The sequence below is a fragment of the Protomyctophum parallelum genome (assembly GCF_964188405.1).
Source record: "Protomyctophum parallelum genome assembly, chromosome: 2".
Lineage (NCBI taxonomy): Eukaryota > Metazoa > Chordata > Actinopteri > Myctophiformes > Myctophidae > Protomyctophum > Protomyctophum parallelum.
Genome location: NC_139699.1, coordinates 44,233,829 through 44,257,022, shown reverse-complemented (window position 1 = coordinate 44,257,022; position 23,194 = coordinate 44,233,829). Strand labels below are relative to the sequence as shown.

The 23,194-nt window shown below is 42.8% G+C and overlaps 1 protein-coding gene across 1 annotated transcript in view; it reads left to right on the top strand.

Annotated features, from left to right (window-relative positions):
• The window catches only part of ush2a (Usher syndrome 2A (autosomal recessive, mild)), a gene marked incomplete at both ends in the record, with an annotated part of 385,038 nt that overhangs the window by 112,704 nt on the left and 249,140 nt on the right, over positions 1-23,194 (top strand). Inside the window, 5 exon segments of the mRNA XM_083759320.1 lie at positions 25-200; positions 897-1,044; positions 1,219-1,290; positions 9,538-9,644; positions 10,387-10,510. Of these exon segments, the coding sequence (XP_083615446.1) occupies positions 25-200; positions 897-1,044; positions 1,219-1,290; positions 9,538-9,644; positions 10,387-10,510 (627 nt within the window).

Below are 23,194 nucleotides of genomic sequence, written 5' to 3'. Positions count from 1 at the left end.
TGCGTGTGTGTTTATTGGCTCCAGCTCCGGAGTGGATCTCTCCTCCAGATGTGTCTGCGGTGTCGCCATCCATTTTGAAGGTCACCTGGAACACGACTGAAGGTCACGGGGTCATCTCCAGAGGAAAGGTGAAAGAATACCGGGTCAACGTGCTGACCGAGCAGACCAGCAACCCCTTCGCTCCCCCAGTCGTTAGTCAGGTTAGACACTCTCTCGCACGCACACGCACGCACGCACGCGCATGCATGCACACACACACACGCACACACACGCACGTACGCACACTGGCCATAATTTCACCCCCCCTCTTTCTCTTTCTCTCTTTCACACTTTCTTTCTTTCACACACACACACACACACACACACACACACACACACACACATTCAACAATACCTTGCACAAATGAGATTCTGTTATCAGCACCTTAATGAGTTAATTAGTGTGTGTGTGTGTGTGTGTGTGCGTGCGTGCGTGCACATGTGTGGTTTCAGGGTTCATATCTGCTTGATTATAATACTGTTTTAAATGAGGATGGCATGACAGCCCTCCCTCAGGAGGTCATTTAGACAGCGCAGCTTCAGTGTGTGTGTGTGTGTGTGTGTGTGTGTGTGTGTGTGTGTGTGTGTGTGTGTGTGTGTGTGTGTGTGTGTGTGTGTGTGTGTGTGTGTGTGTGTGTGTGTGTGTGTGTGTGTGTGTGTGTGTGTGTGTGTGTGTGTGTGTGTGTGTGTGTGTGTGTGTGTGTGTGTGTGTGTGTGTGCGCGCGCACTTACGCATGCCCGCGTGTCTGTCGCACAGAGAATGTTATGACAGGATGTCTCCATTTCAATAGACTGATGTGCCATCGATTGGCAGTAATATATGGTTTGATGTGTGTGTGTGTGTGTGTGTTGTCCAGGTGGTGTACAGCACGTCGTCATCTTCTCCACCAGGCTATGAGGTCAGAGGACTGAAGCCACACGCCGTCTATAACTTCACCGTCACGGCCTGCACCTCCACAGGATGCATTACCAGCACACCCAGCAGGGGGCGCACTCTGCCAGGAGGTACACACGCACACACACGCACACACCTGTGAATATCAGAGCATCCAGAGCATCCATTGTAATCTTGTTTCCGTCTCAACATTAAACGTGATAACAGCCTTAAAAGCATTGCTTTATCGGTCGACACCGTCAGTCCTGTGTCTGTTGAGAACTGGGGTCATTGGTTGAACACAGAAGCAGCTCCAACAGAACAACAGAAGAGGCGCTCCACCCTTCTCAGTAATCACTTCTTAGAACAACAAGAAGGTAAAGACACCGACGTCATTATCCATTATGGTGCAATCCCAGACCAGACGGCAGATTTGTCTCGCCATGGGAGTCAATGAACTACACCTGGAAGTTCGGTGGAATGCATTGGAGTCGATGAGAATCAGCTCATGAAGAAAAGACCATTTCTGAATGACTGAGACCTTTGTAAAGCAATCGCTTCTGGAACATAACAGAAGACACATAACACAATATTGTTGTCTCCACCAGGCCGAAAGGCATGGGGAGAGAGTATGTTTTGCATGCGTCCGTCTGTCTGTATACAGCTAATCTCCAGCACCGTTAACTCGGTCGATGCCAATTTTCCAGAACAGCCTGTTAGAGCGTCACCAGGAGGCCGAATTTTGTAAAACACATTTTGATATTACTCCTCCAGATTCTGTCCTCAAAGATCCCACCAATCGTTACACAGTATCTCTATAGTCATGTGTTCAAGACGGATCTGTCCGATATTTCATATTCCATCCTATTTGGCTAACATTGGCTTTCAAAGTATGCAGGATTGGCCCATTTTGAACAAAAAGCCTCAGCATGCAATTTACGTGAAATCTTTCCTAGGCTGAGGAATATATCCCACCCTTTTCACATTGACCTGTTATAGCGCCACCAACAGGTGGATTTTTGCAAAACATATTTTTGGAACAAAATGCCTCAAATCATCCAATTGCCATGCAAGGTGTAAGAAGAAATGGCACCCTTTTCACATTGGCCTATTTTAGCACCACCAGGAGGCCACAACCTGACCTGGCCTGGTTGAGACCTGTGCCCCAAGGGGCACTTTTTCTAATTGTCTGCTGTGTTGGTTTTCATGTGTAAACTGTGTAATTTTAAAGACCACAAAGTACATTTCTGAACGTGCCAAGTATCGCGAGACTGTCCACCGTTTCCTCCAAGTAAAATGATGTACTGTGCACGTCGAAGAGCAAGTGATTAGAAAAAATAACCTGTGATATGACTTATTTTATATTCCTGAACCGATAATATGACAAATGTTTCAATTGTTCAGAAATTATAATGTTTGTTCACGAGCTGCTCCATTCTCTGCCATGTGTGTCATGGAACTTCCGGTGCGAGGTTTGCCACCCATGGAAGTGTCATGGAACTTCCGGTTGCGAGGTTTGCCACCCATGGAAGTGTCATGGAATTTCCGGTTGTGAGGTTTGCCACCCATGGAAGTGTCATGGAATTTCCGGTTGCGAGGTTTGCCACCCATGAAAGTGTCATGGAATTTCCGGTTGCGAGGTTTGCCACCCATGGAAGTGTCATGGAACTTCTGGTTGCGAGGTTTGCCACCCATGGAAGTGTCATGGAACTTCCGGTTGCGAGGTTTGCCACCCATGGAAGTGTCATGGAACTTCCGGTTGCGAGGTTTGCCACCCATGGAAGTGTCATGGAACTTCCGGTTGCGAGGTTTGCCACCCATGGAAGTGTCATGGAACTTCCGGTTGCGAGGTTTGCCACCCATGGAAGTGTCATGGCGTATCATGACTTCAGGTCGTTTTTTATCCTGCGCTCATCCTGCGATGATTATTCTTCTCACCCACAGCAGAGTAAAACCATCCTGCAACATTACACCCCATTTATATACAATACATGCATGGCAGATCATGCATTGTGAGCTTGTAGATCTGCTGTTTTCAGTGTGCGACGCCATTTATAGACCAGGCATTAGTGAGAGAGAACCCAATTCTATGTCAAAGGGACGTCTGATCGCATGCACGCACACACACAGTCGTTTTTGAGAGGCTCAGTGTTAAGCAGAGGGGATATTCATGGCATGCTGCAGTAAAAACTATTTACTGTTAATTACATGGAGAAAAATGTGGCATAGCACACACGCATACACACACACACACACACACACACACACACACACACACACACACACACACACACACACACACAGTGGTGCTATGTTAGATTTATAGCCAGAATGAAGGTAGGATGAATTAGCCCTGTTTAATAACTCGCACACAAATCACTGAGACTGAGACGAGGCCTAATTGATCAGCGCACGGTGATGGACGCATGCACGTGCACACACAAACACGCATCATTTTATTTAATTTTCTTCTCTCGGACATATGTGAGGAAACCTTTATAATCTCACTTGATCTGTCTGTCTGCCTGTCTGCCTGTCTGCCTGTCTGCGTGACTGTCTTCAGCCTTCACTAAGGCGTACACAGTAATGAGTAAATCATTCTCCAGGGCACATATGGTACAGAACAAACACACACAGAGGCAGACGACCCCAAAACATCCATCTGCTCATTCATGTTCTCTTCTCTTACTGTGCGAATATATACCCAAATGCTTTCATCTATAAATACTTCTCCCATTGATTGCAGCATTGGGACATATTGCTATCGGCTATATCTGTTAAGGGAATGCGCTTTGTTTTTGCTTGTTTCTTTTTGTTTTTTGTAACAAGTGATACAATAGCTCATATTGTCACCGTCGGGGAGAAACCTTGTATCTCCATATTTCATCTTTGGGTTTTTTCTTCACAAATTATTGTTTAAAAATACTTTTTCATATGGTGGTGTGCGACTGTGCGTGCGATGCATTGTCGGCTTGTACAGTAGGTCGGCTATTCTTGCTCTTTATGCTTTAATTATGTCATGTCCGCCTATAACTACCTGCCCAAAATAGGGATGTCTGGTTGAAAGTCGTTACGTCGTTCTTGGCGTTTTATAAATATTTAGCTGATGGAATAAAATGGAGTAAAATGGTAAAAAAATTGTAAACGGTGCATTTATATAGCGCCTTGGATTAGCGCCTTTATCCAAGGCGCTTTACATAGATTGTGCATTATATTCACCCATTCACACACACATTCATACACTGATGGCAGAGGAAACCATGCAAGGCACCAACCTGCACATCAGGAGCAATTAGGTGTTCAGAGTCTTGCTCAAGGACACTTCGACACTAACTCTGGGGGAGCTCGGGTTTGAACAGGCAACCTTACGGTTACCATCCAGGTGACCCTGAGCCACCGCTATATTTATTAACAATAGCTTGTGAATAGCGTAATTAATAACTACACTGGATCCATTGGAACATGCGTTTTTTGTTCCATTTCCTTAAAAGTAGCATACGAGGTTTGCAGCCATCATATTTGAATCCATGGTTCAAATGTATTTTTAATGTTTTAACGGCTACATATGTTGACACGGCATCCATTCTTATTTCAGATCTTTCCGAACACATCTCTTCTCCAGGCCGTAATACGGGGGACGGTGCAATATGGTGAATTGTACCCGGATGACTTTGCCGATGTATTTTTAACGGCCACAGCTGTCGCCTTCCCGTTGTGGGAATTTCATTTCATCTGAATCAAAAGACTTCCCCTGTTTTAACTGCGAGAAATAATAATGGCATGTGGATGATATGTTTCTTTCCAAAACCCATTCATGTTGAATATTTATTCGATGGCCATCAAATCTCTGTTGACAACTGACAATTACCCATAATTGTCAGTGCTGCTCATTCAGTCTGTGGACCAGTTCACAAGCTAAAGGGAACTAACTTCACCGTTTTTCAACCTCAATGTGAGGAGATCAATAATAGTCTTGTCAAAATTAGACGTCGTTTGTGGATATTATTGACATCGCAAAACACTTTTGTTTCACATCGTTGGCACGCCAATCTAAACACGCCTTCTAAAAACATAACCTACGGTTTCATCAAACCTTCAAAATCGTATTAAAAAATATTTAAAAATACGTTGCTATACATGTATAGCGACAACTAATACAGAGGTAGATTGAAAACATGTAGAAATGATGTGACGTCGAGGAGAAACACACACAAGACAAGATATGTTCTGCCGCACTGTGTTGATATTGTCATATATCAGGAGTGAGGACAACAGGATTTAGATTGAAAATCTGCATCCTTTTAAACAATATAAAACAGTTTTTTGATGTGATGGGTAGAAAAAAAGGCTCACTGGTCAGCAAATCCCAGTGATACATATACATACTGTATACTTTACGCCAGTTTGAACTTAGAGCGTCTTGAAGAGAAACATAATTTAATTAAACTGTGAAGATCACTCAGTCGCACACGCGCACACACACACACGCACACAGTACACACACACACGGCTGGACCATTAGACGTAGAACCATCTGCTTTCAGAGAACAAACATCTGTTAAAAGACTGCATGCTCTACTATATGTTACGCTGACACTTTAAACATCAACACAGACGTGTGTGTGTGTGTGTGTGTGTGTGCGTGTGTGTGTGTGTGTGCACATCTGTCATTGTGTGTGTATTGATCAGAGCATGAAGTGAGTGGCTAATCAGGAGGGGATGGTGATGTTTTATGTATCTTACATCCATAAAGGCTTGTTCTACAACACACACACACACACACACACACACACACACACACACACACACACACGCACTGTAACACCACTCAACAGAACAGGGACTTTATTGATTTATGCATAATTGGCCTCGGGCCTTCTTCAGGAGAGAAATATGCACGGCTAGAGATCTCCATGTCAATAAACTGTGTGTGTGTGTGTGTGTGTGTGTGTGTGTGTGTGTGTGTGTGTGCGTGTGCGTGTGTGTGTGCATGTGTGGGGTGTACTGTATGTTAAGAGCCTGTTAAGACTTAGGTTGCTGTAAAAACACTAAACTAACTCTCTCTCTCTCTGACCCCCCCCCCCCCTGCTGTTCTACCATTTAGCTGCTTCATCACCATGGCGATGGCCAATATTAACCTTTCTGTTGGACTCTTAACCTTGTGTGTGTGCGTGTGCGTGTGTGTGAGCGTGCTGTTTTTGTCCACTTCAGGACCACGTAGTAGTAAATACATGACAGCCGATTAACATGGGGACTCAAGCAACATGTAAACACACAGATTACATGACAGCAGATTAACATCCCACCTCACAGTCTCTAAACACTCCATCTCTCTCTCTCTCACGCACCCACGGACGCACGCACGCACACACGCACGCACGCACTCAACAGGTGTTTAGCATTATTACCAGTAAAGACGGTCACGTGCACGCATCCGTCTGGGTGACGGCAGACTGCTGGGCGAGCGCTATCGCTTTGGCATGGGGGGGGGGGGGGGGGGGGGTCAGATCAACAGGCTGAGATTTGAAAGTTTGTAGCGGTCGACAGTACTAATTGTGAGCTCTGCTTGCGCACTAGTAGGCCATTTATGACCTATACTAGTGTGCAACGCACAAGTAGGCTCTCAACAGAGTGCATTTCTAGTTTACTTTAAATTGCATTATTCCAAAGCCTCTGCAGCGCGAGTTTGTTGATGATCTGTGCATTCAGTTGTGTGAACTCTTGTATTATACTTTAAGTCTGACGGTATGCACTATGCACACACATATGGCTGAACTACTGTGCGTGTGCGCGTGTGTGTGCGTGCGTGTAATAGCGAATGTTTTCCATGACAGGATAGCTCCATTTCAATAGACTTGTGTGCCATCGATTGGCTGTAATTTATGGTTTGATGTGCTGAGATGAGCTGTTCAACACAAGCTGTCCACTTCCTATTTAAGAGCTCTATTAGGCTCACAGAGAGAGAGAGAGAGAGAGATTTACTTCTGCTACAGACCATTTACTGTACACGCACACATTTGATTTCTTTTATTTGGATCTGCACAAGAGGCGTAATACAATAGACCCAAACACTGATCAGAATTAGGTTATACATTATATGGTCCAACCAGATATAGCTGCTGCACATGCTGCTTAACACACAGAGGGAAAAGAAGAGAAAAAATATATATAGCACATTGTTGACATACTATTACTTGACACTACTAGGCAGGATGTTTGTTTTGGGTTTTTTAAGCCACCTAGGGATAAATGAAACAACGCCTTCTCCAGACAGACAGACTGCCCATAGTAGCTGAGACAGAACAGTATTTAGCCAGCTTTTTTGCATCACACACACACTCACGGTTGGAATACCTCTTAATGCACACACATCCTTCACAGCGTATAACAATCTCTCCATCTTTCCATGTTCTCTCTATCCTTACACATCGGCATGGTCGCCAGGTCATTTATCTCTGTTGCGCTATAGCTGCCTCCTATATGCAGGTTTAATTTTGTTTGTTTTAAGTTCAATGCTTGTTTTAAAAACACCATTGACAATGAAGGGAAAATGTACGTCATATTGTCCCCTCACTTTCATTACGTCATATTGTCTCTTTATTGTTAATGGCGTTTAATGTTTGTGTTGGCACCGTTTGTTTTACATCACCATTACATCACGCGGGTGTGATCTTTCTCTTTATTAACACATTTTTTACATACGACACCTCAGGCCGTCTTAAGGATTCAAACCGAGAGGTGCCTTGGACGTCTGTGGACGTCCTAGCGCATCCTCAATGATACGGGGCGAGATAAGAATATTCAGAATTTTTTTTTTGTCCGTTCGCTTTTCTCTTGCCGTATGCTAACGCTCTGGGCAATTATTAGCTTGCCGTTGACTCACATGTTAGCGCGGCGGAAAGAATGACTCGTATCTCCTAATCCAGGGCGCTCTCCGTGGTGATGAATGGATCGATATGCTGGCGCTTCATTTATGCTCCTCATCCGTCTCTCCCGCAAAATATGAAAGCTTTTTGGATCATATATCGTATAAATTAAAATGATCGGGATGTAAAGTCAACTTTTTTAGGAAACTGTTTCCGGTTCATGGCTTTCAGAGTAAAAGCGCTCAGACAACTCCGGCACCCCAGAGCTCCTATTTTGAAGCACTTCCGGCACCAATTGTAATCACTTAAACCCTATATTGTGGAAGTTGATGACAGCGGAGACATACGTAGACGGAGAATGGAGTCTTCCACCTTGCCTTTATACTTCCAAGCAGTGTTGTTTTGGCAGAACATCTCTATTTTAGCTTTAGTCATCTCGTCTCTTCAATGGTTTGCATTTAGGTTCAGTCACATTTTAGTCACCCGGAATGTTTTAGTGTTAGTCTACTTGTTGTCGACTAAATATCATAAGATTTTAGTCGACTATAAGTCTACAGTTGATTTAGTAAAAAAAAATGCCTTGATGCTGTTTTTTTCACTATATCGTTAACACCCCTAACCAGAATATAAAGTCATTTGTTGTTTTACATAATAGTTAAAAATAGCAATCTACAGTACAAGCTCGCCGCTCGTGGAGCTCACAGCTTGAGAGCTTGTAGTGTAAATAATAGAATCAGTGGGGAAGATTTGCACCCAGACCGTTGCCTCCTTTTAATATTAACACACTTCCACGTGCAAAGTCGGCGCACAGCGCTACAGTATGTTGTGTCCACACAATCTACAGTGCAAAGCAGTTGGTTGGGGAAGATTATGAGAACACTCAACACCATCACGCTTAAGATCAGTTTTATTGTATAGCGCTATAGAATTTCCAGCGTTTTAAAATTATCTGTTGCCCTAGACATGGTCATTTAAAGTGAAGGGAAATGTAATGTACGGTGAGTGACAGTGGGACTGCATGCAAGAGAGATCATTTAATGTTTCTTTATGAAGGACTTTTTATGCTTATATTAAAACTCAAACTAGTATCACATTTGATGACTAACGAGATCTACCAAGAAAAATCAAAACAAGCTTTTACATTTTGTTAAACAACCAGTTTGTTTGTTAGTATTGTGATGCCAGACTGATATGTATGGAGACCTAGACAGGTAGTTGCTAGAACAGTCGCTATAACAAATCTATACCCCCTGCTTTATAAACCAATCCTGACGATACATTTCTTATTTTAACGCTATAAATGTTTCCACCCACTATTAGCAATGAAAGCTCTAGTTGAATGAAGTATTTACAGACTGACGTGTGAGTTTGTAGTTTTCGAAATTCTGCATTTTCCACTAAGTTTATCAAATATCGTTGGTTATTACTTATCAAATATGACCCGTTTCATTAGTTTAGCCTTAAATGTCAGTATCCAAATCAAGAACGGATGGGTGGATTTCCATGACATTTGGGTGCATTTGGGTGCGTTTTGGGTGCATGGTTTGCACCCTCAAGTGAGTTTGTGTAATTACATATTGTAGCCGCTAGTAGACGGATGAGTTTTTATTACGGTAACACCTTGTTATGATTTATCGTTTTGTCACATGTTGTAATAGCCTGTAGTCTCTCACTGCTATGAATTATTTTAGGATTATTATTTTATTATAGGATTTTGTAATGAAATCTTTCTCCTCGTTCTCTCTCTCTCTCTCTCAGCTCCATCAGGCCTGTCTCCACCCATACTACATCCGTTCAATGACACCACCATGTACATCCACTGGGACCCTCCAACCCAACCCAACGGACCACCACCCATCTACCAGGTGGGTGTGTGTCTGGCTGTTTCTCTCCCTCTTTATGTCTTGGCATACACTACAGTACTACAATTTTCTTTTTTTCACGTCATATGAAAGCATGGAATCGTAGCTTCAAATTGACATATTGGTTGTTCAGTTTGACCCACCAGTTTTGGAGATATGGCTTATAGAGTAATGTCTTGCAGAAAACAAGCGAGTTGAGAAAACAGGCTTGAAAGGTTCACTTCTGTGGACTCTAACATTACACCTATAGCTACATGTTTAAGCATTTATTTCACATTTACATGTCGATTTCAGCTCCGACACTTAATTTCAGACATGCTCTAGTCTAGTATGTGAAGAGTCTGCCTGTGCTATTAACTCATTTTGGATAAAAAATAAATAAATTCAAATTTTTCTCCTCTGGTGAAAAGCTGGTGATTTGACACACCCTCAGTCAAATCTGATCACATATGAATTGCAATGTGATAATGACTGTATGAAATATGAACGAATACGTATAATGTTGACGGTGCTGTCTGTCGGACTGCTTAGCCCTTCCATGTCTTCATATGATGACTTCATAATTATGATATAATGTCTTCATAAGACTGCCTCGTGTCGGAAATTGAAACGTATCGATGTGACGGTTATGCCGCTGTTCACACTGGCAGCTACAAAGCGACGGGCCGCTTTCAGAGGAAGCCAGCTACATTAAGATACACGCGGTGGCGGCCATAATATTGATCACGGCTATTGATTTGATCAGGTGGAGCGAACGGACGTCTCTCTCTCCGACCCCCGTGACCCCGTCGTCAGGGGAACCAGGTTCCCTGGCAGTGCTTACTACCGGTTCCCCAACGACACGCTGCCCGTCAACGCCGACTTCACAGGTGAGCAGTGCACACGCACACGCACGCACACACACACACACTAAGGCTGTCCCCAAACATTCAAGGTTCGAATGTTCGCTCGTTAGGGTTGGCACTCGAATCTTAGTTAATGGGCTTGAACCATTCGTTTTTTTATATTATTTTTATTAAAAAAAAAAAAAAATATCCTTTTTTATTAACTTGAAAATATATCTCGGCGAGAATGCGATATGAGCATGTAAAAAAAAGTGTATGTAAGTTTCTAGTGCATTCCTGTCAGAAGTTATGATTTCTTTTTTTTTTTAAGATATTCTTTTGTGGCTTACGCCTTTATTGGTTTTTTTTAAGGGATAGAAAGTAGGCTGACAGGAAACGGGAGAGAGATGGGGGGATGACATGCGGTAAAGGCCGTGTCGGGTCCGGGAGTCGAACCCGCGGCACACCGCGACTGGATCACCAGTCCGGTGCCCAGACCGTTACGCTACGGCCTGGGCCAGAAGTTATGATTTTTTAAAGAAATCTCTCCTTGTTCTGCTGTTACATTGAATGGAATGTCTGACGCGTCTCTCTCTCTCTCTCTCTCTCACACACACACACACACACACACACACACACACACAGACCTGCAACTCTCACAGATTTACAGATTTGCTAAATTCCCTCACAAACAAACGTAGGCATGTGTGTGTGCGTGTGCATGTGTTCTTCTATAGACGTCTTTAGACGTCAATAATGCCATGTGTACCCCCTGGTGGCGCAGCAGGGGTACTGTACCAGCGCACCACCGCCGAGTCTTGGAGTGTGATTCCACCGTGGTGCGTGGGGCTTGTAGTCTTGGAGTGTGATTCCACCGTGGTGCGTGGGGCTTGTAGTCTTGGAGTGTGATTCCACCGTGGTGCGTGGGGCTTGTAGTCTTGGAGTGTGATTCCACCGTGGTGCGTGGGGCTTGTAGTCTTGGAGTGTGATTCCACCGTGGTGCGTGGGGCTTGTAGTCTTGGAGTGTGATTCCACCGTGGTGCGTGGGGCTTGTAGTCTTGGAGTGTGATTCCACCGTGGTGCGTGGGGCTTGTAGTCTTGGAGTGTGATTCCACCGTGGTGCGTGGGGCTTGTAGTCTTGGAGTGTGATTCCACCGTGGTGCGTGGGGCTTGTAGTCTTGGAGTGTGATTCCATCGTGGTGCGTGGGGCTTGTAGTCTTGGAGTGTGATTCCACCGTGGTGCGTGGGGCTTGTAGTCTTGGAGTGTGATTCCACCGTGGTGCGTGGGGCTTGTAGTCTTGGAGTGTGATTCCACCGTGGTGCGTGGGGCTTGTCGAGTGTCTATGCGAACACCGTTGGCCGTGGTCGAGGGAGCGAAACCAAGCAGGGAGGGGTGATGTGGGAGAATAACTTATATTTACATATATCATTCAGTATTAATGGTAATTTTTGTATGATTGTGTTCTAATTTCATCAATCTCTATGAAAGCTATACTGTGTTGCTCTGAATGGAGATTCTCAGAGGCAAACACTGACAAACTGATTTTACTGGTTGTACCGGACAAACTTCCTGTTTTCCCCCGTGATCTTTGAATTTATATTTTCAAAATAAACTGGTAAACGGTACAATCAAATTTTGGTCAATACAATAACTGTTTTATGGAGACAATATTACACCGAGACAAATACATAAGTAGAACAGTGAGACAAAAACGAAGGGCAAATAAATCAAAGTAATGCTAATTTAAAAAGCACACTTATCTGCCCAGAAAGCGGCATTTGTGTCTAAACGTGAAATAAGATGATTCCATTAAGGATAATGGGCCACTCAATTAAGAACAAAACACTGTGTTTTTATCCCGATATAAAGATAAGGATTTTTCATCCTGGAGGGAGTGTGTTTCCTCTCCTCCTTCATAAAGGGTAATGGATCAGACGATCGCTTTGAGACCGGATCCATTCAGGACCATCAATGTGTCGGCGGTCCTCAAAACCATCGCCCTTTCGCCGGCGTCAATACTAATAGCATCATCCACAGACAATTATTCCCATCGAAGCTCACGCAACAGCGAACAAATCAAAGCTAAATCGGATTATAAATGTAATGCAGTGTAATGTCCCCCGAGAGCCGATTGATCACAGAGAACAGACTCGTCAATGGCCGACGTTCGGTGCAAATACCTCGTAAGTAAAGTGAATTAACCCATTTTGCGCGGGAACCCATTTTGGTGTTAGCATTATGTTATGCTTTAGCTATTGAAAAATAGCAGATCTACAAGCTCATAGCGCACCTCAGAGTGGCGCGCTACGAGCTTGTAGGTCTGCTATTTTTGAAAAATCGAAGAGCGACTGACATTTTTAGAATCTGATCTCAGGTCAGAATGAAAACTGTCAGGATGTAGAAGACATTTTTTGAATCTGATCTCAGGTCAGAATGGGTTAAATATTGGAATTCCGCTTTATTAGACCACGGTTTTAGCGTTGCGTGGTCTCCTCTCCGGCGAGGTTTCAAGGTCCACCGCTCCCCGAGACGTATTCAAAACGTACGTTTGGAATTTCTTTGTGAAAAGTAAAAAGTCTTCGATATTAACTCGTATATAAAGTCGACTCCTGGGAGATACGAGGCTTCCCTTTTGACGGCGGGAGTCGATGTTTCAGGAGATCCAGGTTTCTGCAGGAAACGGCAGAGGATCATCATTTCTCTCCGTCAAACATAATGCAGCGTTGTGGGAATATTAATAATGAGGTGTTTTCCATAATTGGTTCATTTTATGTTCTTTCCGCAAGGCTTTCTCCTTTCCTCAACATGTGAATTAAGGGCACTTGTCTTTGAGTGGGGTCAATATTCTCTATGTTAAGTCTCAGCTCGGATCAAGCCAGGGTTTTTTATCATGCAAAATTAACGTTACGACGTGAACAACCTGAGTGCCTGCTTCCATAAATACACAACATTAGACCATTTAGTCCCTCATGCTAAATCTTAGTTTATATTAAATATAGCGCGTTTTTCCATCCACAATTATTATAATATGAACGCTGCGCGAGTGCTTATAATTTCATAAACGGAATGCATCTATGATAATGTTTCCCTCTCTGCTAAATTAATCTAGAACATTTTGAGGTCACGCATAGCGTTTCCTCCAGTGAATCTTCATTTGGATCAAAAGAGGCTATATATCCTCATGCAGTCAATGTTAAATTATAAATATCCTCTGAGTGCTTGTTTCCATAATTACATACGACTCCATTCACCCGTCTGTAATGGCGTACAGTATATGAGGAGGCTGGCGCTCATTGTTGAGCTTTGAAAGAAGGAGTCCCCTCATATACGTTGCTTGGATCAAAGTATCTCTTCTTATACCCCTTCGTAAAATTTGATGTTTTAACCCATTTTGGGCGGGGACCCCTGTTGGTCTTGTAAGCATTATGTTCTACTTTAGCTATTGGAAAATAGCAGATCTTCAAGCTAGCGCGCCACTGAGCGGCGCGCTACGAGCTTGTAGGTCTGCTATTTTTTTAAAGTCGTGAAAATGTGACGCAAGTCTTTGAATATATACTGTATTTCGGCGCGAACTGGGAGGCCTTCTGGGAGGTCCCTGGAACAAATACAGATAAATCTGGGGGTTTATTGTTTATTGTTGTTTATTGTTTATAAGCATCCCCATTAGCTTTTGCCTTGACAAAAGCTAGTCTTCCTGGGGTCGACACAGACAAACATTTAACAAAGGCAATACTTACAATTGTTACAAACACTAACTTAAAATAAAACATAGTAAAATAAAATATAAAATAAGAAAATAAAAAACATAGGAGAAACATAGGGGTCCTTGACATGACACCACTGACATAGAAACATGGGTTTTTCAGAAAAATGTTAGTATTTAGAAGCCTTTTCTTTTATCGACTTCAGTCCAAAATGGGTTAATAATATGAACAGTCCATTTTATAAATTTGCAGATGACGGGAGCGCCCCCCTCTCACCTCATTGGTTCACTGATGAGCTGCTCACATTCCTGCTATACTGTCTCCAGATGCATTTGATTGAAGCCCAAACTATAAATGAACATGATATGGAACGTCACAGATGCAGACTGAAGAAAGAGCTGGGGAAATTAAAAGAAACATTAGAGGCTGGTGGCTATGTACAACAGTTATATAGAGAGAGAGTACTACGCAGTTAAAATCCATTTGTATACTCTTTTTAGATGAGCGCTAAGGGGTTTTCTGTGCACAGTACTTATTTTACTACAGTACAATAGAAGTACAGTTCACTGTTACAGAACGCCATACGTACGTCGACAGGGCAGCACTATACAGCAGGGCTGAACAGGGGGGGAGGAAAAAAAAAAGGGAAATGTTAAATGATACAAATGATTTTTCCTTAATTAATTTGATTGATTGCCAGGCCGTCTGCGTGGAGAGGAGAGAGAGGGGGAGAAGTGTGGTGTGAAGGGAAAGTTTGTGCAGACATCATTAGTTTTTCTCCATTTAAAGATTAATCAGGAGAGGCTGGGCTCTTTAATTCTGTCATTTGTATATTTAATGGGCTGCTGCAGAATCTATGGGTGTAATTAGCTGGCTGCCGCACGCTCATTAATCCATTTTGGGCGGGAAACCCCTCTTGGTGTTTATAGCATTGTGTCATACTTTAGCTATTGAAAAATAGCAGATCTACAAGCTTGTAGCTTGTAGGTCTGCTATTTTTGAAAAATCGTGAAAATGTGGCGCAAATCTTTGAATATATATTCTTTCAGAGCGAATGTTTTTAACTCAAATCTTTGCTTCTGGGGGGGGGTCCCTGGAACAACATATTTTCAGATCGGGGGTCGGCGGCCAATTACATATATTTTTGGGGGTCCTTGACATGAAAGTGTTTGAGCACCACTGACAGAAACATGAGGTTTTTCAGAAAAACGGTCGTGTTTTAGAAGACATTTGTAGAATCAAACTTATAGGTCAAAATGGGTTAATACACCAGGCTCTGATTAATGCCAGCAGAGAGCTAACATGACTGGAGTTATTCAGGTTATGTTGTAGAGATGATTACACACCACCTCTGCTGTTTACCGAGCAACCGTACAATAACATATGAAACAATATTGGCTCATAAATAAGGCTCCATTTAAAACAATACACTGTGCTATACTTTTATTCCTGCTATACAATCATTGCTATGACTGAGATTAGAAGTATCACTTTGTTATAGTCCACGTCACGATGTACATGATTAAACATTAGAGCTGATTAAATATGCATCTCAACAGTTAACATAATTGTACTTCTTCATGAAAATTTGCATCGGTTTGTACAAAGTATAGTACTTAATGTTAACAAAGTGCCTGCAGACGTGTCGGGTTGGACCAGCAGCTCATATAAAAATAGGTTTGGGAAACATTTCTGCAGTGCTGATGTTTTTATTTTATTTCAATAGTATATATATATATATATTCAAAGATAGCAGACCTACCGTACAAACTCATAGCGCGCCACTCGGTGCCACGCTATGAACTTGTAGATCTGCTATTTTCCAATAGCTAAAGTATAACATAATGCTTTAAAACACCAAAAGGGGTTCCCGCCCAAAATGGGTTAATGACCAACTGAGGAAAAGAATAATATAGAATAACAAATAGATATACTTAAAAATAAGAGTGATGTAAACAATGTAGCCTACAGTAAAACACAAACCTCTTAATGGAACACTTCACCTATAGGAACCTAAATCCCATTGTTTTGATGTGAGAACATAATTGCGGTATATTGTGTTCTAAAAACATATCCTACTGTATGTATTCTGCATTTAAAGCTTTGCTGCACAAATAGCAGAACGGTACTGTACGCCTGATGATATCAAACAAATGCATAGTAACACTAAGTAAGGATTTGACTGTGTACTGTAATGTATATGGTGGGTTCCCCACTGCACATGGTGTCCCAAGACCTTTAACGAGACATATTACACAACAGAATAATTCTCCCTGAAGCTTTGAAGCATTCTCTAATAAAACACCAAATACTGCTCCGAAAGTAACATTCTTTAATCATACATGACACATTTAATTATATTGCAGATGAAACCAATGATTAACAATTCATTAGCTGGCAAAATGCTAATTCACTCATAGCTAACACATGTAGCACATTCTCGTGAAACATGAATATATTTCATGCCATGTTAGCAGTAAAGTATGTTAGCAGTAAAGTTGCATTGCACTGCAGCTAACAAAGCAAATCGAGTAATAATATGACGTTCATGTTCTTTCATTCAACATTATTTGGGGGTTTTAGAATTATTTTCATTATTGTCAAGTACAATATAGAGCAGTAAGACGCCTGGGGGCAAAACAAAACAAAAGTGTGACCCCCCCCCCCTGGGGGCTCACAACCCAGGGGTTGAGAACCCCTGCTTTAAGAGACCGGCATCACTATGGTTACAAGTCTGCCGCAAAGCAGGTCGTCTCTGGGTGACTAACGTGAGTTGTTGTGACTCTTATGTACATGCTGCTGTATGTGTTGTTGTCCTGCCGAAGCTTTTCACTAAACTTTACTATTTTCATTATAATCATTAAGGACATTCGAGACATAATTACAAAGATGCCCCCGCCAGCCCACCCCTCTGCAATGAACTAGCCTATACTTATTTGCGCAGTTTTCTAAAGTGAACTATAAGGCAACACTGACAGCAATCAGGTAAATAAACAAACTTGCAGGATTGCAGTGTCCTGTGGGGCGGCCTTAGGACTCTGGAGGCCCGTTTCAAGACCAAATATGAGGCCCCCATATACCTATGACATAATTATTTATATATATTGATACGAATAGTTTGACTGTTCAATATCACACGCAGCCATTACTCTCGACAATTAGCAACAACACCTTTCCTCATCCTGTCGTTCCTTCACAATGAAAGTGCCTCCCCTTTACCTCCCAATGCTGCACATTTTACCATGTTATTTACATGAAATAGGTGTAACTTTACTAACTTAACATTAACATTGTGGGAGAGAGCAAGGCAGTGAGTAAGCGAGAGCGAGAGAGATAGGGCCAAGAGTGGCGGGGCTTGACTGAGGGGACTTCAGTGCATTGTACTTACGTATGTAAGTACAATGCAAGGAATGAGTGCATTCGCCATGTATCTGAAGGAGTTTATCCCTGAGTTTAAGTTTACCCTATTGTTTTAGGATTTGTTTATTTAGCCTTATTGGGGTTTAGGGTTAATTCACCCCATTGCTCCTCAATTAGCCAGTGGCAGGTTTTATGACTAGCTCGTGTGAGGTTTAGGTTTAGCGTTGGGATTTAGGTTTACGTATTTGGTCTATTCTTTAAAACTAGATATTTTTTTTTGTTATTTGAGTTTTTACTGTTTCCATTAAAAAAAAAAAAAAAAAAACAGGCTCTTCTAATAACATCTCTTTTGTTTCCTGTGCCCGGTGTCTAATGGCCCATTGGGTGTCAGTGACACCTCTTGCTTCGTGTCCCAGGTTGGCTTGGTGTAGAATGTGCTAATTTGTCCCCTATATTCAAAGTCTGATTTCCATTGATTGTTGGCTGTGTTTAGCATGTATATGGCTGTGGAGTTTTGGTACAAAATCAACACAACTTTTTCGCGGTTATTATTAAAAAAAAAAAAAAAAAAAACTAACAATAACAATAAAGGGCCAAGTCCTTTCAGGACTGCTTGGTCCTTTAAATAAAAAATCACAACTGTGTGAACTGAGTGGTGCAGCTCGCTCTCTCTCATTAGCAGGCAACATTGCAGCATTATCCCTCTCGGTTTCTGGCGCCCCCTACTGGTACCCTATAGTCATATACTCGTGCTCATGACCACATGCCACACACATGGGTACATACATAGGTGTACACGGACATTGCTTGTTGTAGGAGCGGTTGCACCACTCAAAAATAGATCATAGAAATAAATATAAAATAAAGAGAGTTCCACCGTGTTCAGTTTCGGAACATACAGACACAGGCTCCCACTGCATTGTGTTGGACGGAACAATTGTCATTGTTTGATGCCTAGCTGAATGGTTAGAGAGCCTGTCTGGAGAGAAGGAGTCTCCTGAGGTTTGAATCTCAGTAAGGTCTGAGAGGTGGCTCACCATCAGGTGGGATGAGATGTTGATCCATCATTTCTTGATCTTTCTGCTGTTCCTTCGTCTGGAATGTGGTCTCGGTTGTTGTTGTTGTTGTCGTTGGTTGCCATGGCTGCCAGCGTCCTTCTGGTAGAAGTTGTGCAGAAGGTGTGTCCAGCCAGGTGTTTGTCTCTGTGTCAAACACTCTGATGGTTGTGTAGACCCCCTGGAACCCATGCCAGCCCCCGAATACAAACATCTTTGTCCTGACGATGGTGGCCTTCATGGTGGTGTGAAGCAGGAGGTGGAGTTCCTCTGGTGTTAATTAAAGTCCAGACCATTGTGCTGGTGTCCAACTTGTACTAGGGTTTGGATTCGTTAGGATTTTAACGGTTCCGGATCCTTCCCGGATCCCTCTTAACGGTTCCGGTTCCTAACGGTTCCCTTAACGGATCCCAATATATCTTTTTTCCCCTTTTTTCTGACATACATTATACTTGTATTATAGTAGTGCATAATAAACACAAATTCAATAATACAAAGCCACTTTATTGCACAGAAAAAAGCAATTGTACTTTACAATTATGAGGTAGGCAGACAGCACTACTGCACTAGTAGCATATCTTTCAAGTAAGCACTTTTTTTTTAAGAGTTTGTCTCACAGACACAGTATCCTCTTGTTTAAATTAACATACTGTAATGAACATACAGTTACAAATACAATTATGCATGTTTAGATACAACGGGACAACGCTCCACACGTCCCAAACTCTTCTCCCTTCTGGCTCCAAAACTGTGGAATGCACTTCCCATTGCAGTCAGAACTGCAGCATCACTCCCAATCTTCCGCCGTAGCCTGAAAACCCACCTTTTCAGACTCCATCATGGCCCATAGCACTTACCCTAACCCCTTAGATAGCATTTATGTTGGCTTAGATAGCATTTGACACAGACTTATAGCATGTTATGTAGACAGCACTATAATTGTATTGTATATAGTCATAGCACGCCATAGTACATATGTATAGCATAGTAGTGAATATGTATAGTTTATTATGTATAGTGTATGTATAGTTTCATCATATAGATATTCCGCTGTTACCTTCTTAGCTTACGCATGTTTCATGATAAATGCTTTTATGTGATGTATTCCCATGATTTTGTTCTTGCTTAAATGTAAGTCGCTCTGGATTAAGAGCGTCTGCTAAATGCCTAAATTGTAAATTGTAAGGTGTAGGCTAGGCAAGTAAACAGTAAACAACATTTGCACTACTGCACTAGTAGGCACTGACTGCACTGGCAGATATTTCAGTAAACGTAAGTAAAAGTAAAAGTATTTTCAGGAAAATGAGGTAGGCACAGTAAGGCACTACTTTTGAATTCATTTAGGCTTTAGGCCTGAGAGCATGCAACTTCTAACAGTTCTTTTGCAGGAAAATTAGCTTATCTGCTACTTCTGGACGAATCCTACACCTCTCCTCGCTAATAGTGTCTCCCGCAACTGAAAACACTCTCTCTGATGGTGTTGATGATGCTTGTACACACAAATATGTTGCAGACAAATCATACAGCATGGGGAGGGAGTGCCTACTCTTCCACCACCAAGCAGCAGGGTTTGTGCCAATGGCCAGAGGGGCCAGGTTCCTGTAGTGATTTTTTTCTATTTCTGCTCTCTCAGAATATGACAGGGGGCGCATGGTCTCAGCTTCCCTTCTAACAGCTTTCTCTTCCTCTTCAAAGAGCTCTTCTAGGGGTGATATTTTCTTCTTCTTGATCTGAGGACAGGGATGCTGCTGACTCTTGTGTCTGAAATATCAATAGACAAAACATCCTCCTGTTGGTGATGATTTTGATATGATATGACCAGAAAGTGTTCCCAAGAAAATGAAAATGTTGTTAATCCTTACCTCATCAATCTCCTCTTCCCCTTCCTCGTCCGTGTCAATCTGATCAGAAACAGTGCTCTGGCCCTGTGTGGTGGTCTCACTCTCTGCTGCACCGTCCTCTTGTCCGCCTGCCACTGGCAGCTAAAATACAAATTTGTTCACTTTAGGCTGACGGCTATTAGACGGTACCTTGTTGCCACTCGTTTACCTTTATTTCATTTTTTACCTGGTGCTCAGCCTCGTCTGGACTCGCAATCTTCACTGCTGCCGTCTTGAGCCGGGCCCAGACTTCATCGTTGTCCACTTTAAACTTAAATCTTGGGTCCATTGAAGTGGCCTCCTCCAGACATTCTGATATGTCAACATCCTATAAATCACACAACAACAGAATAGATGCACAGTATAACTTTGTAAAGTAATACTATTCATTTACAAGAAGGCCAATTGTATTTAATTTGATCCATTTGAATACCTTGTAGCGCTTTGAGAGATCAGTCCACACCTTCTCCTTAATAGTGATGGCAAAGGTGGAGTCTCCATCCTTTACTGCAAAGTGAGCCTCCAGTTTCTTCAGAATGGGAAGAATTTGCCCACATGTTGGCATGTTCTCGCTCGATGCAGCCAGGGTGCAGGTGTAGAGGATTCCCATAAGCTTGGTGAACTCCTGTGCTTTCCTCAAGTCATCATCTGTGATTCTGTCCAATCTACCAAAAATGCAGTATATTGTACATAATGTTGAAATGGTTAGGGAAATCATATTTACAATGAATACATTATAAATGTGTGTATGTATATAATGTGGAGTCTAGGTGGGTAATGAACAGGCAGAACAGGGTATTGCAGCACTTCAAAACGCTGTTTATTAGCAAGAAGGTTGATTATGACAGTTAGATCACAATGAGACGCTCGACATCCGTCTCTGGGTAGCATTCACAAGCGTACAGTATTATTGGCTTCACAGGATTCCTTCGATCGCCTGGAGTAGGGTGAGAAACATCCGTTAGTTTCAACTTAAATTATACAGTCTTCTTCTTACGGCACGACTCCACACTGGAGGGCTCGTTATAATAAGAAACGATAAGAATAATAATAATATGACGGCGGAGCCTTGCTTCGTGACGTCGTCAGTATTTAGCCTTTACTGTAGCGGGTTCAGCTCCGAGCGTGCACCTGCCGTTTAGCCCACCGGCGTTCAATACAACGAGAGCCTGCTTGCTAGGCAGTCCTCGAAGAATAGTCTGTGTGGAATTAAATAGGTTTCCTTCCGACCTTTTAGTATGGGTTCCAGTTGTCTTCGCTGTGGCAGGGCTGCCCCCCTGTTGCGTCGCGATAACTGTGAACTCCTGGAACTCCCGTTCCTAATTCATTCATTCATCCGTGTCGTCCGAGGTCTCTGTCCCGCGGACATTCCCTGGCCCGATCCTGAAAGCCTGTGACGGGGAGAGTGACAGTTAAGGCATGCAGAGATATATACACAGGAGTGTGTGTGTTTGGTGAGAGCGTGTGTGTCTGCTTACCCCCCGACGGTTTGTGCGTGCGTGCCTCCGTGAGCGCTTGTGTGTGTGAACCAGCCGCTGTCAGACCGACTACTAAGTCTTCCTTTTATACGCCGGGTGTGGCCGCTTGCTGGTTTGGGCGCGGTCCGTCCATCAGCTCAATCTGGTGGAGGAGGAGGTTCGGGACGTAGACCTCCCCTATTAGGCGGCCGAGGGCGTGTCTTACGATCCGAGGCGTCTTCTGTCTGACAGCTTGTCTGGTTGCCCTGGCAACGCACTTACCATCGCGGGGTGTCGCTCGCGAGACCCCACAATATATATATATATATAATTATTTTTTAAATGCTATACTCACTTCTCTGCTCCCTTTTTAACTCTTTGATCCAGAACTGTTGCTTGGACGGCTGGGTATTGCTCTATGAACCTTTCGATCATCAAGTAGGTAGAGTTCCAGCGGGTTTTCACATCAAGCACCAGCTCATGAATCAGTTCTGAAATGAAATAACAAACACACACACACACACACACACACACACACACACACACACACACACACACACACACACACACACACACAGTAGAGTATTACAACATGTACAATTATTATTTAAACTTCACCACCACCACCACATCATTGCAATTTGTACATGCACAAATATGCACCTAAAGTGTGGGCTCTCCACAGTCGTAAATGCATGTGCATCCATCACAATGAACTTCGTAACAGCACGGTGAATTTCTTCAGTCCTCTCTTTCGTCATCCTCCCAGCTGCTGCTTGGGTGAATGGAGTTGATGCACTGGTGGTGCTCACCTTTTCTGTATTTCCTATAGACAAAATATAACATTATATTCATGAACGATTAATTTAGAGCCAATTTAAAAGCAGTTGATTTGCTACTGCTAGTAATTTGTGCAGAGAAGTGCAGAGAAAAATGATTGTTTTATTCATGGCTCTAGTTACTGTTAACGTGATTCATAAAATATCAGACAGACTGTCACAGACAGACGTCGAGTCATTGGCGTTCTAAATTAACACCATAAACAGTTAAACAATAAAGTATAATAAAAAGCTCAGTAGAAATGAGTAATATCTAATGTTACTAGCCTGGGGAAAGTGAACCAGCAGCCTCGTTGTCGGCGGCGTCTTCATCATCAGCCTCTCCCCCCGAAGGCTGTGTTGCTGCGGGGCCGGGCACGGCTTTTTTTCCGAAGGCTATCAAACACTTTGCATGTGCCCAGTGGTGGAAAAAGTACAAACATATTTTACTTAA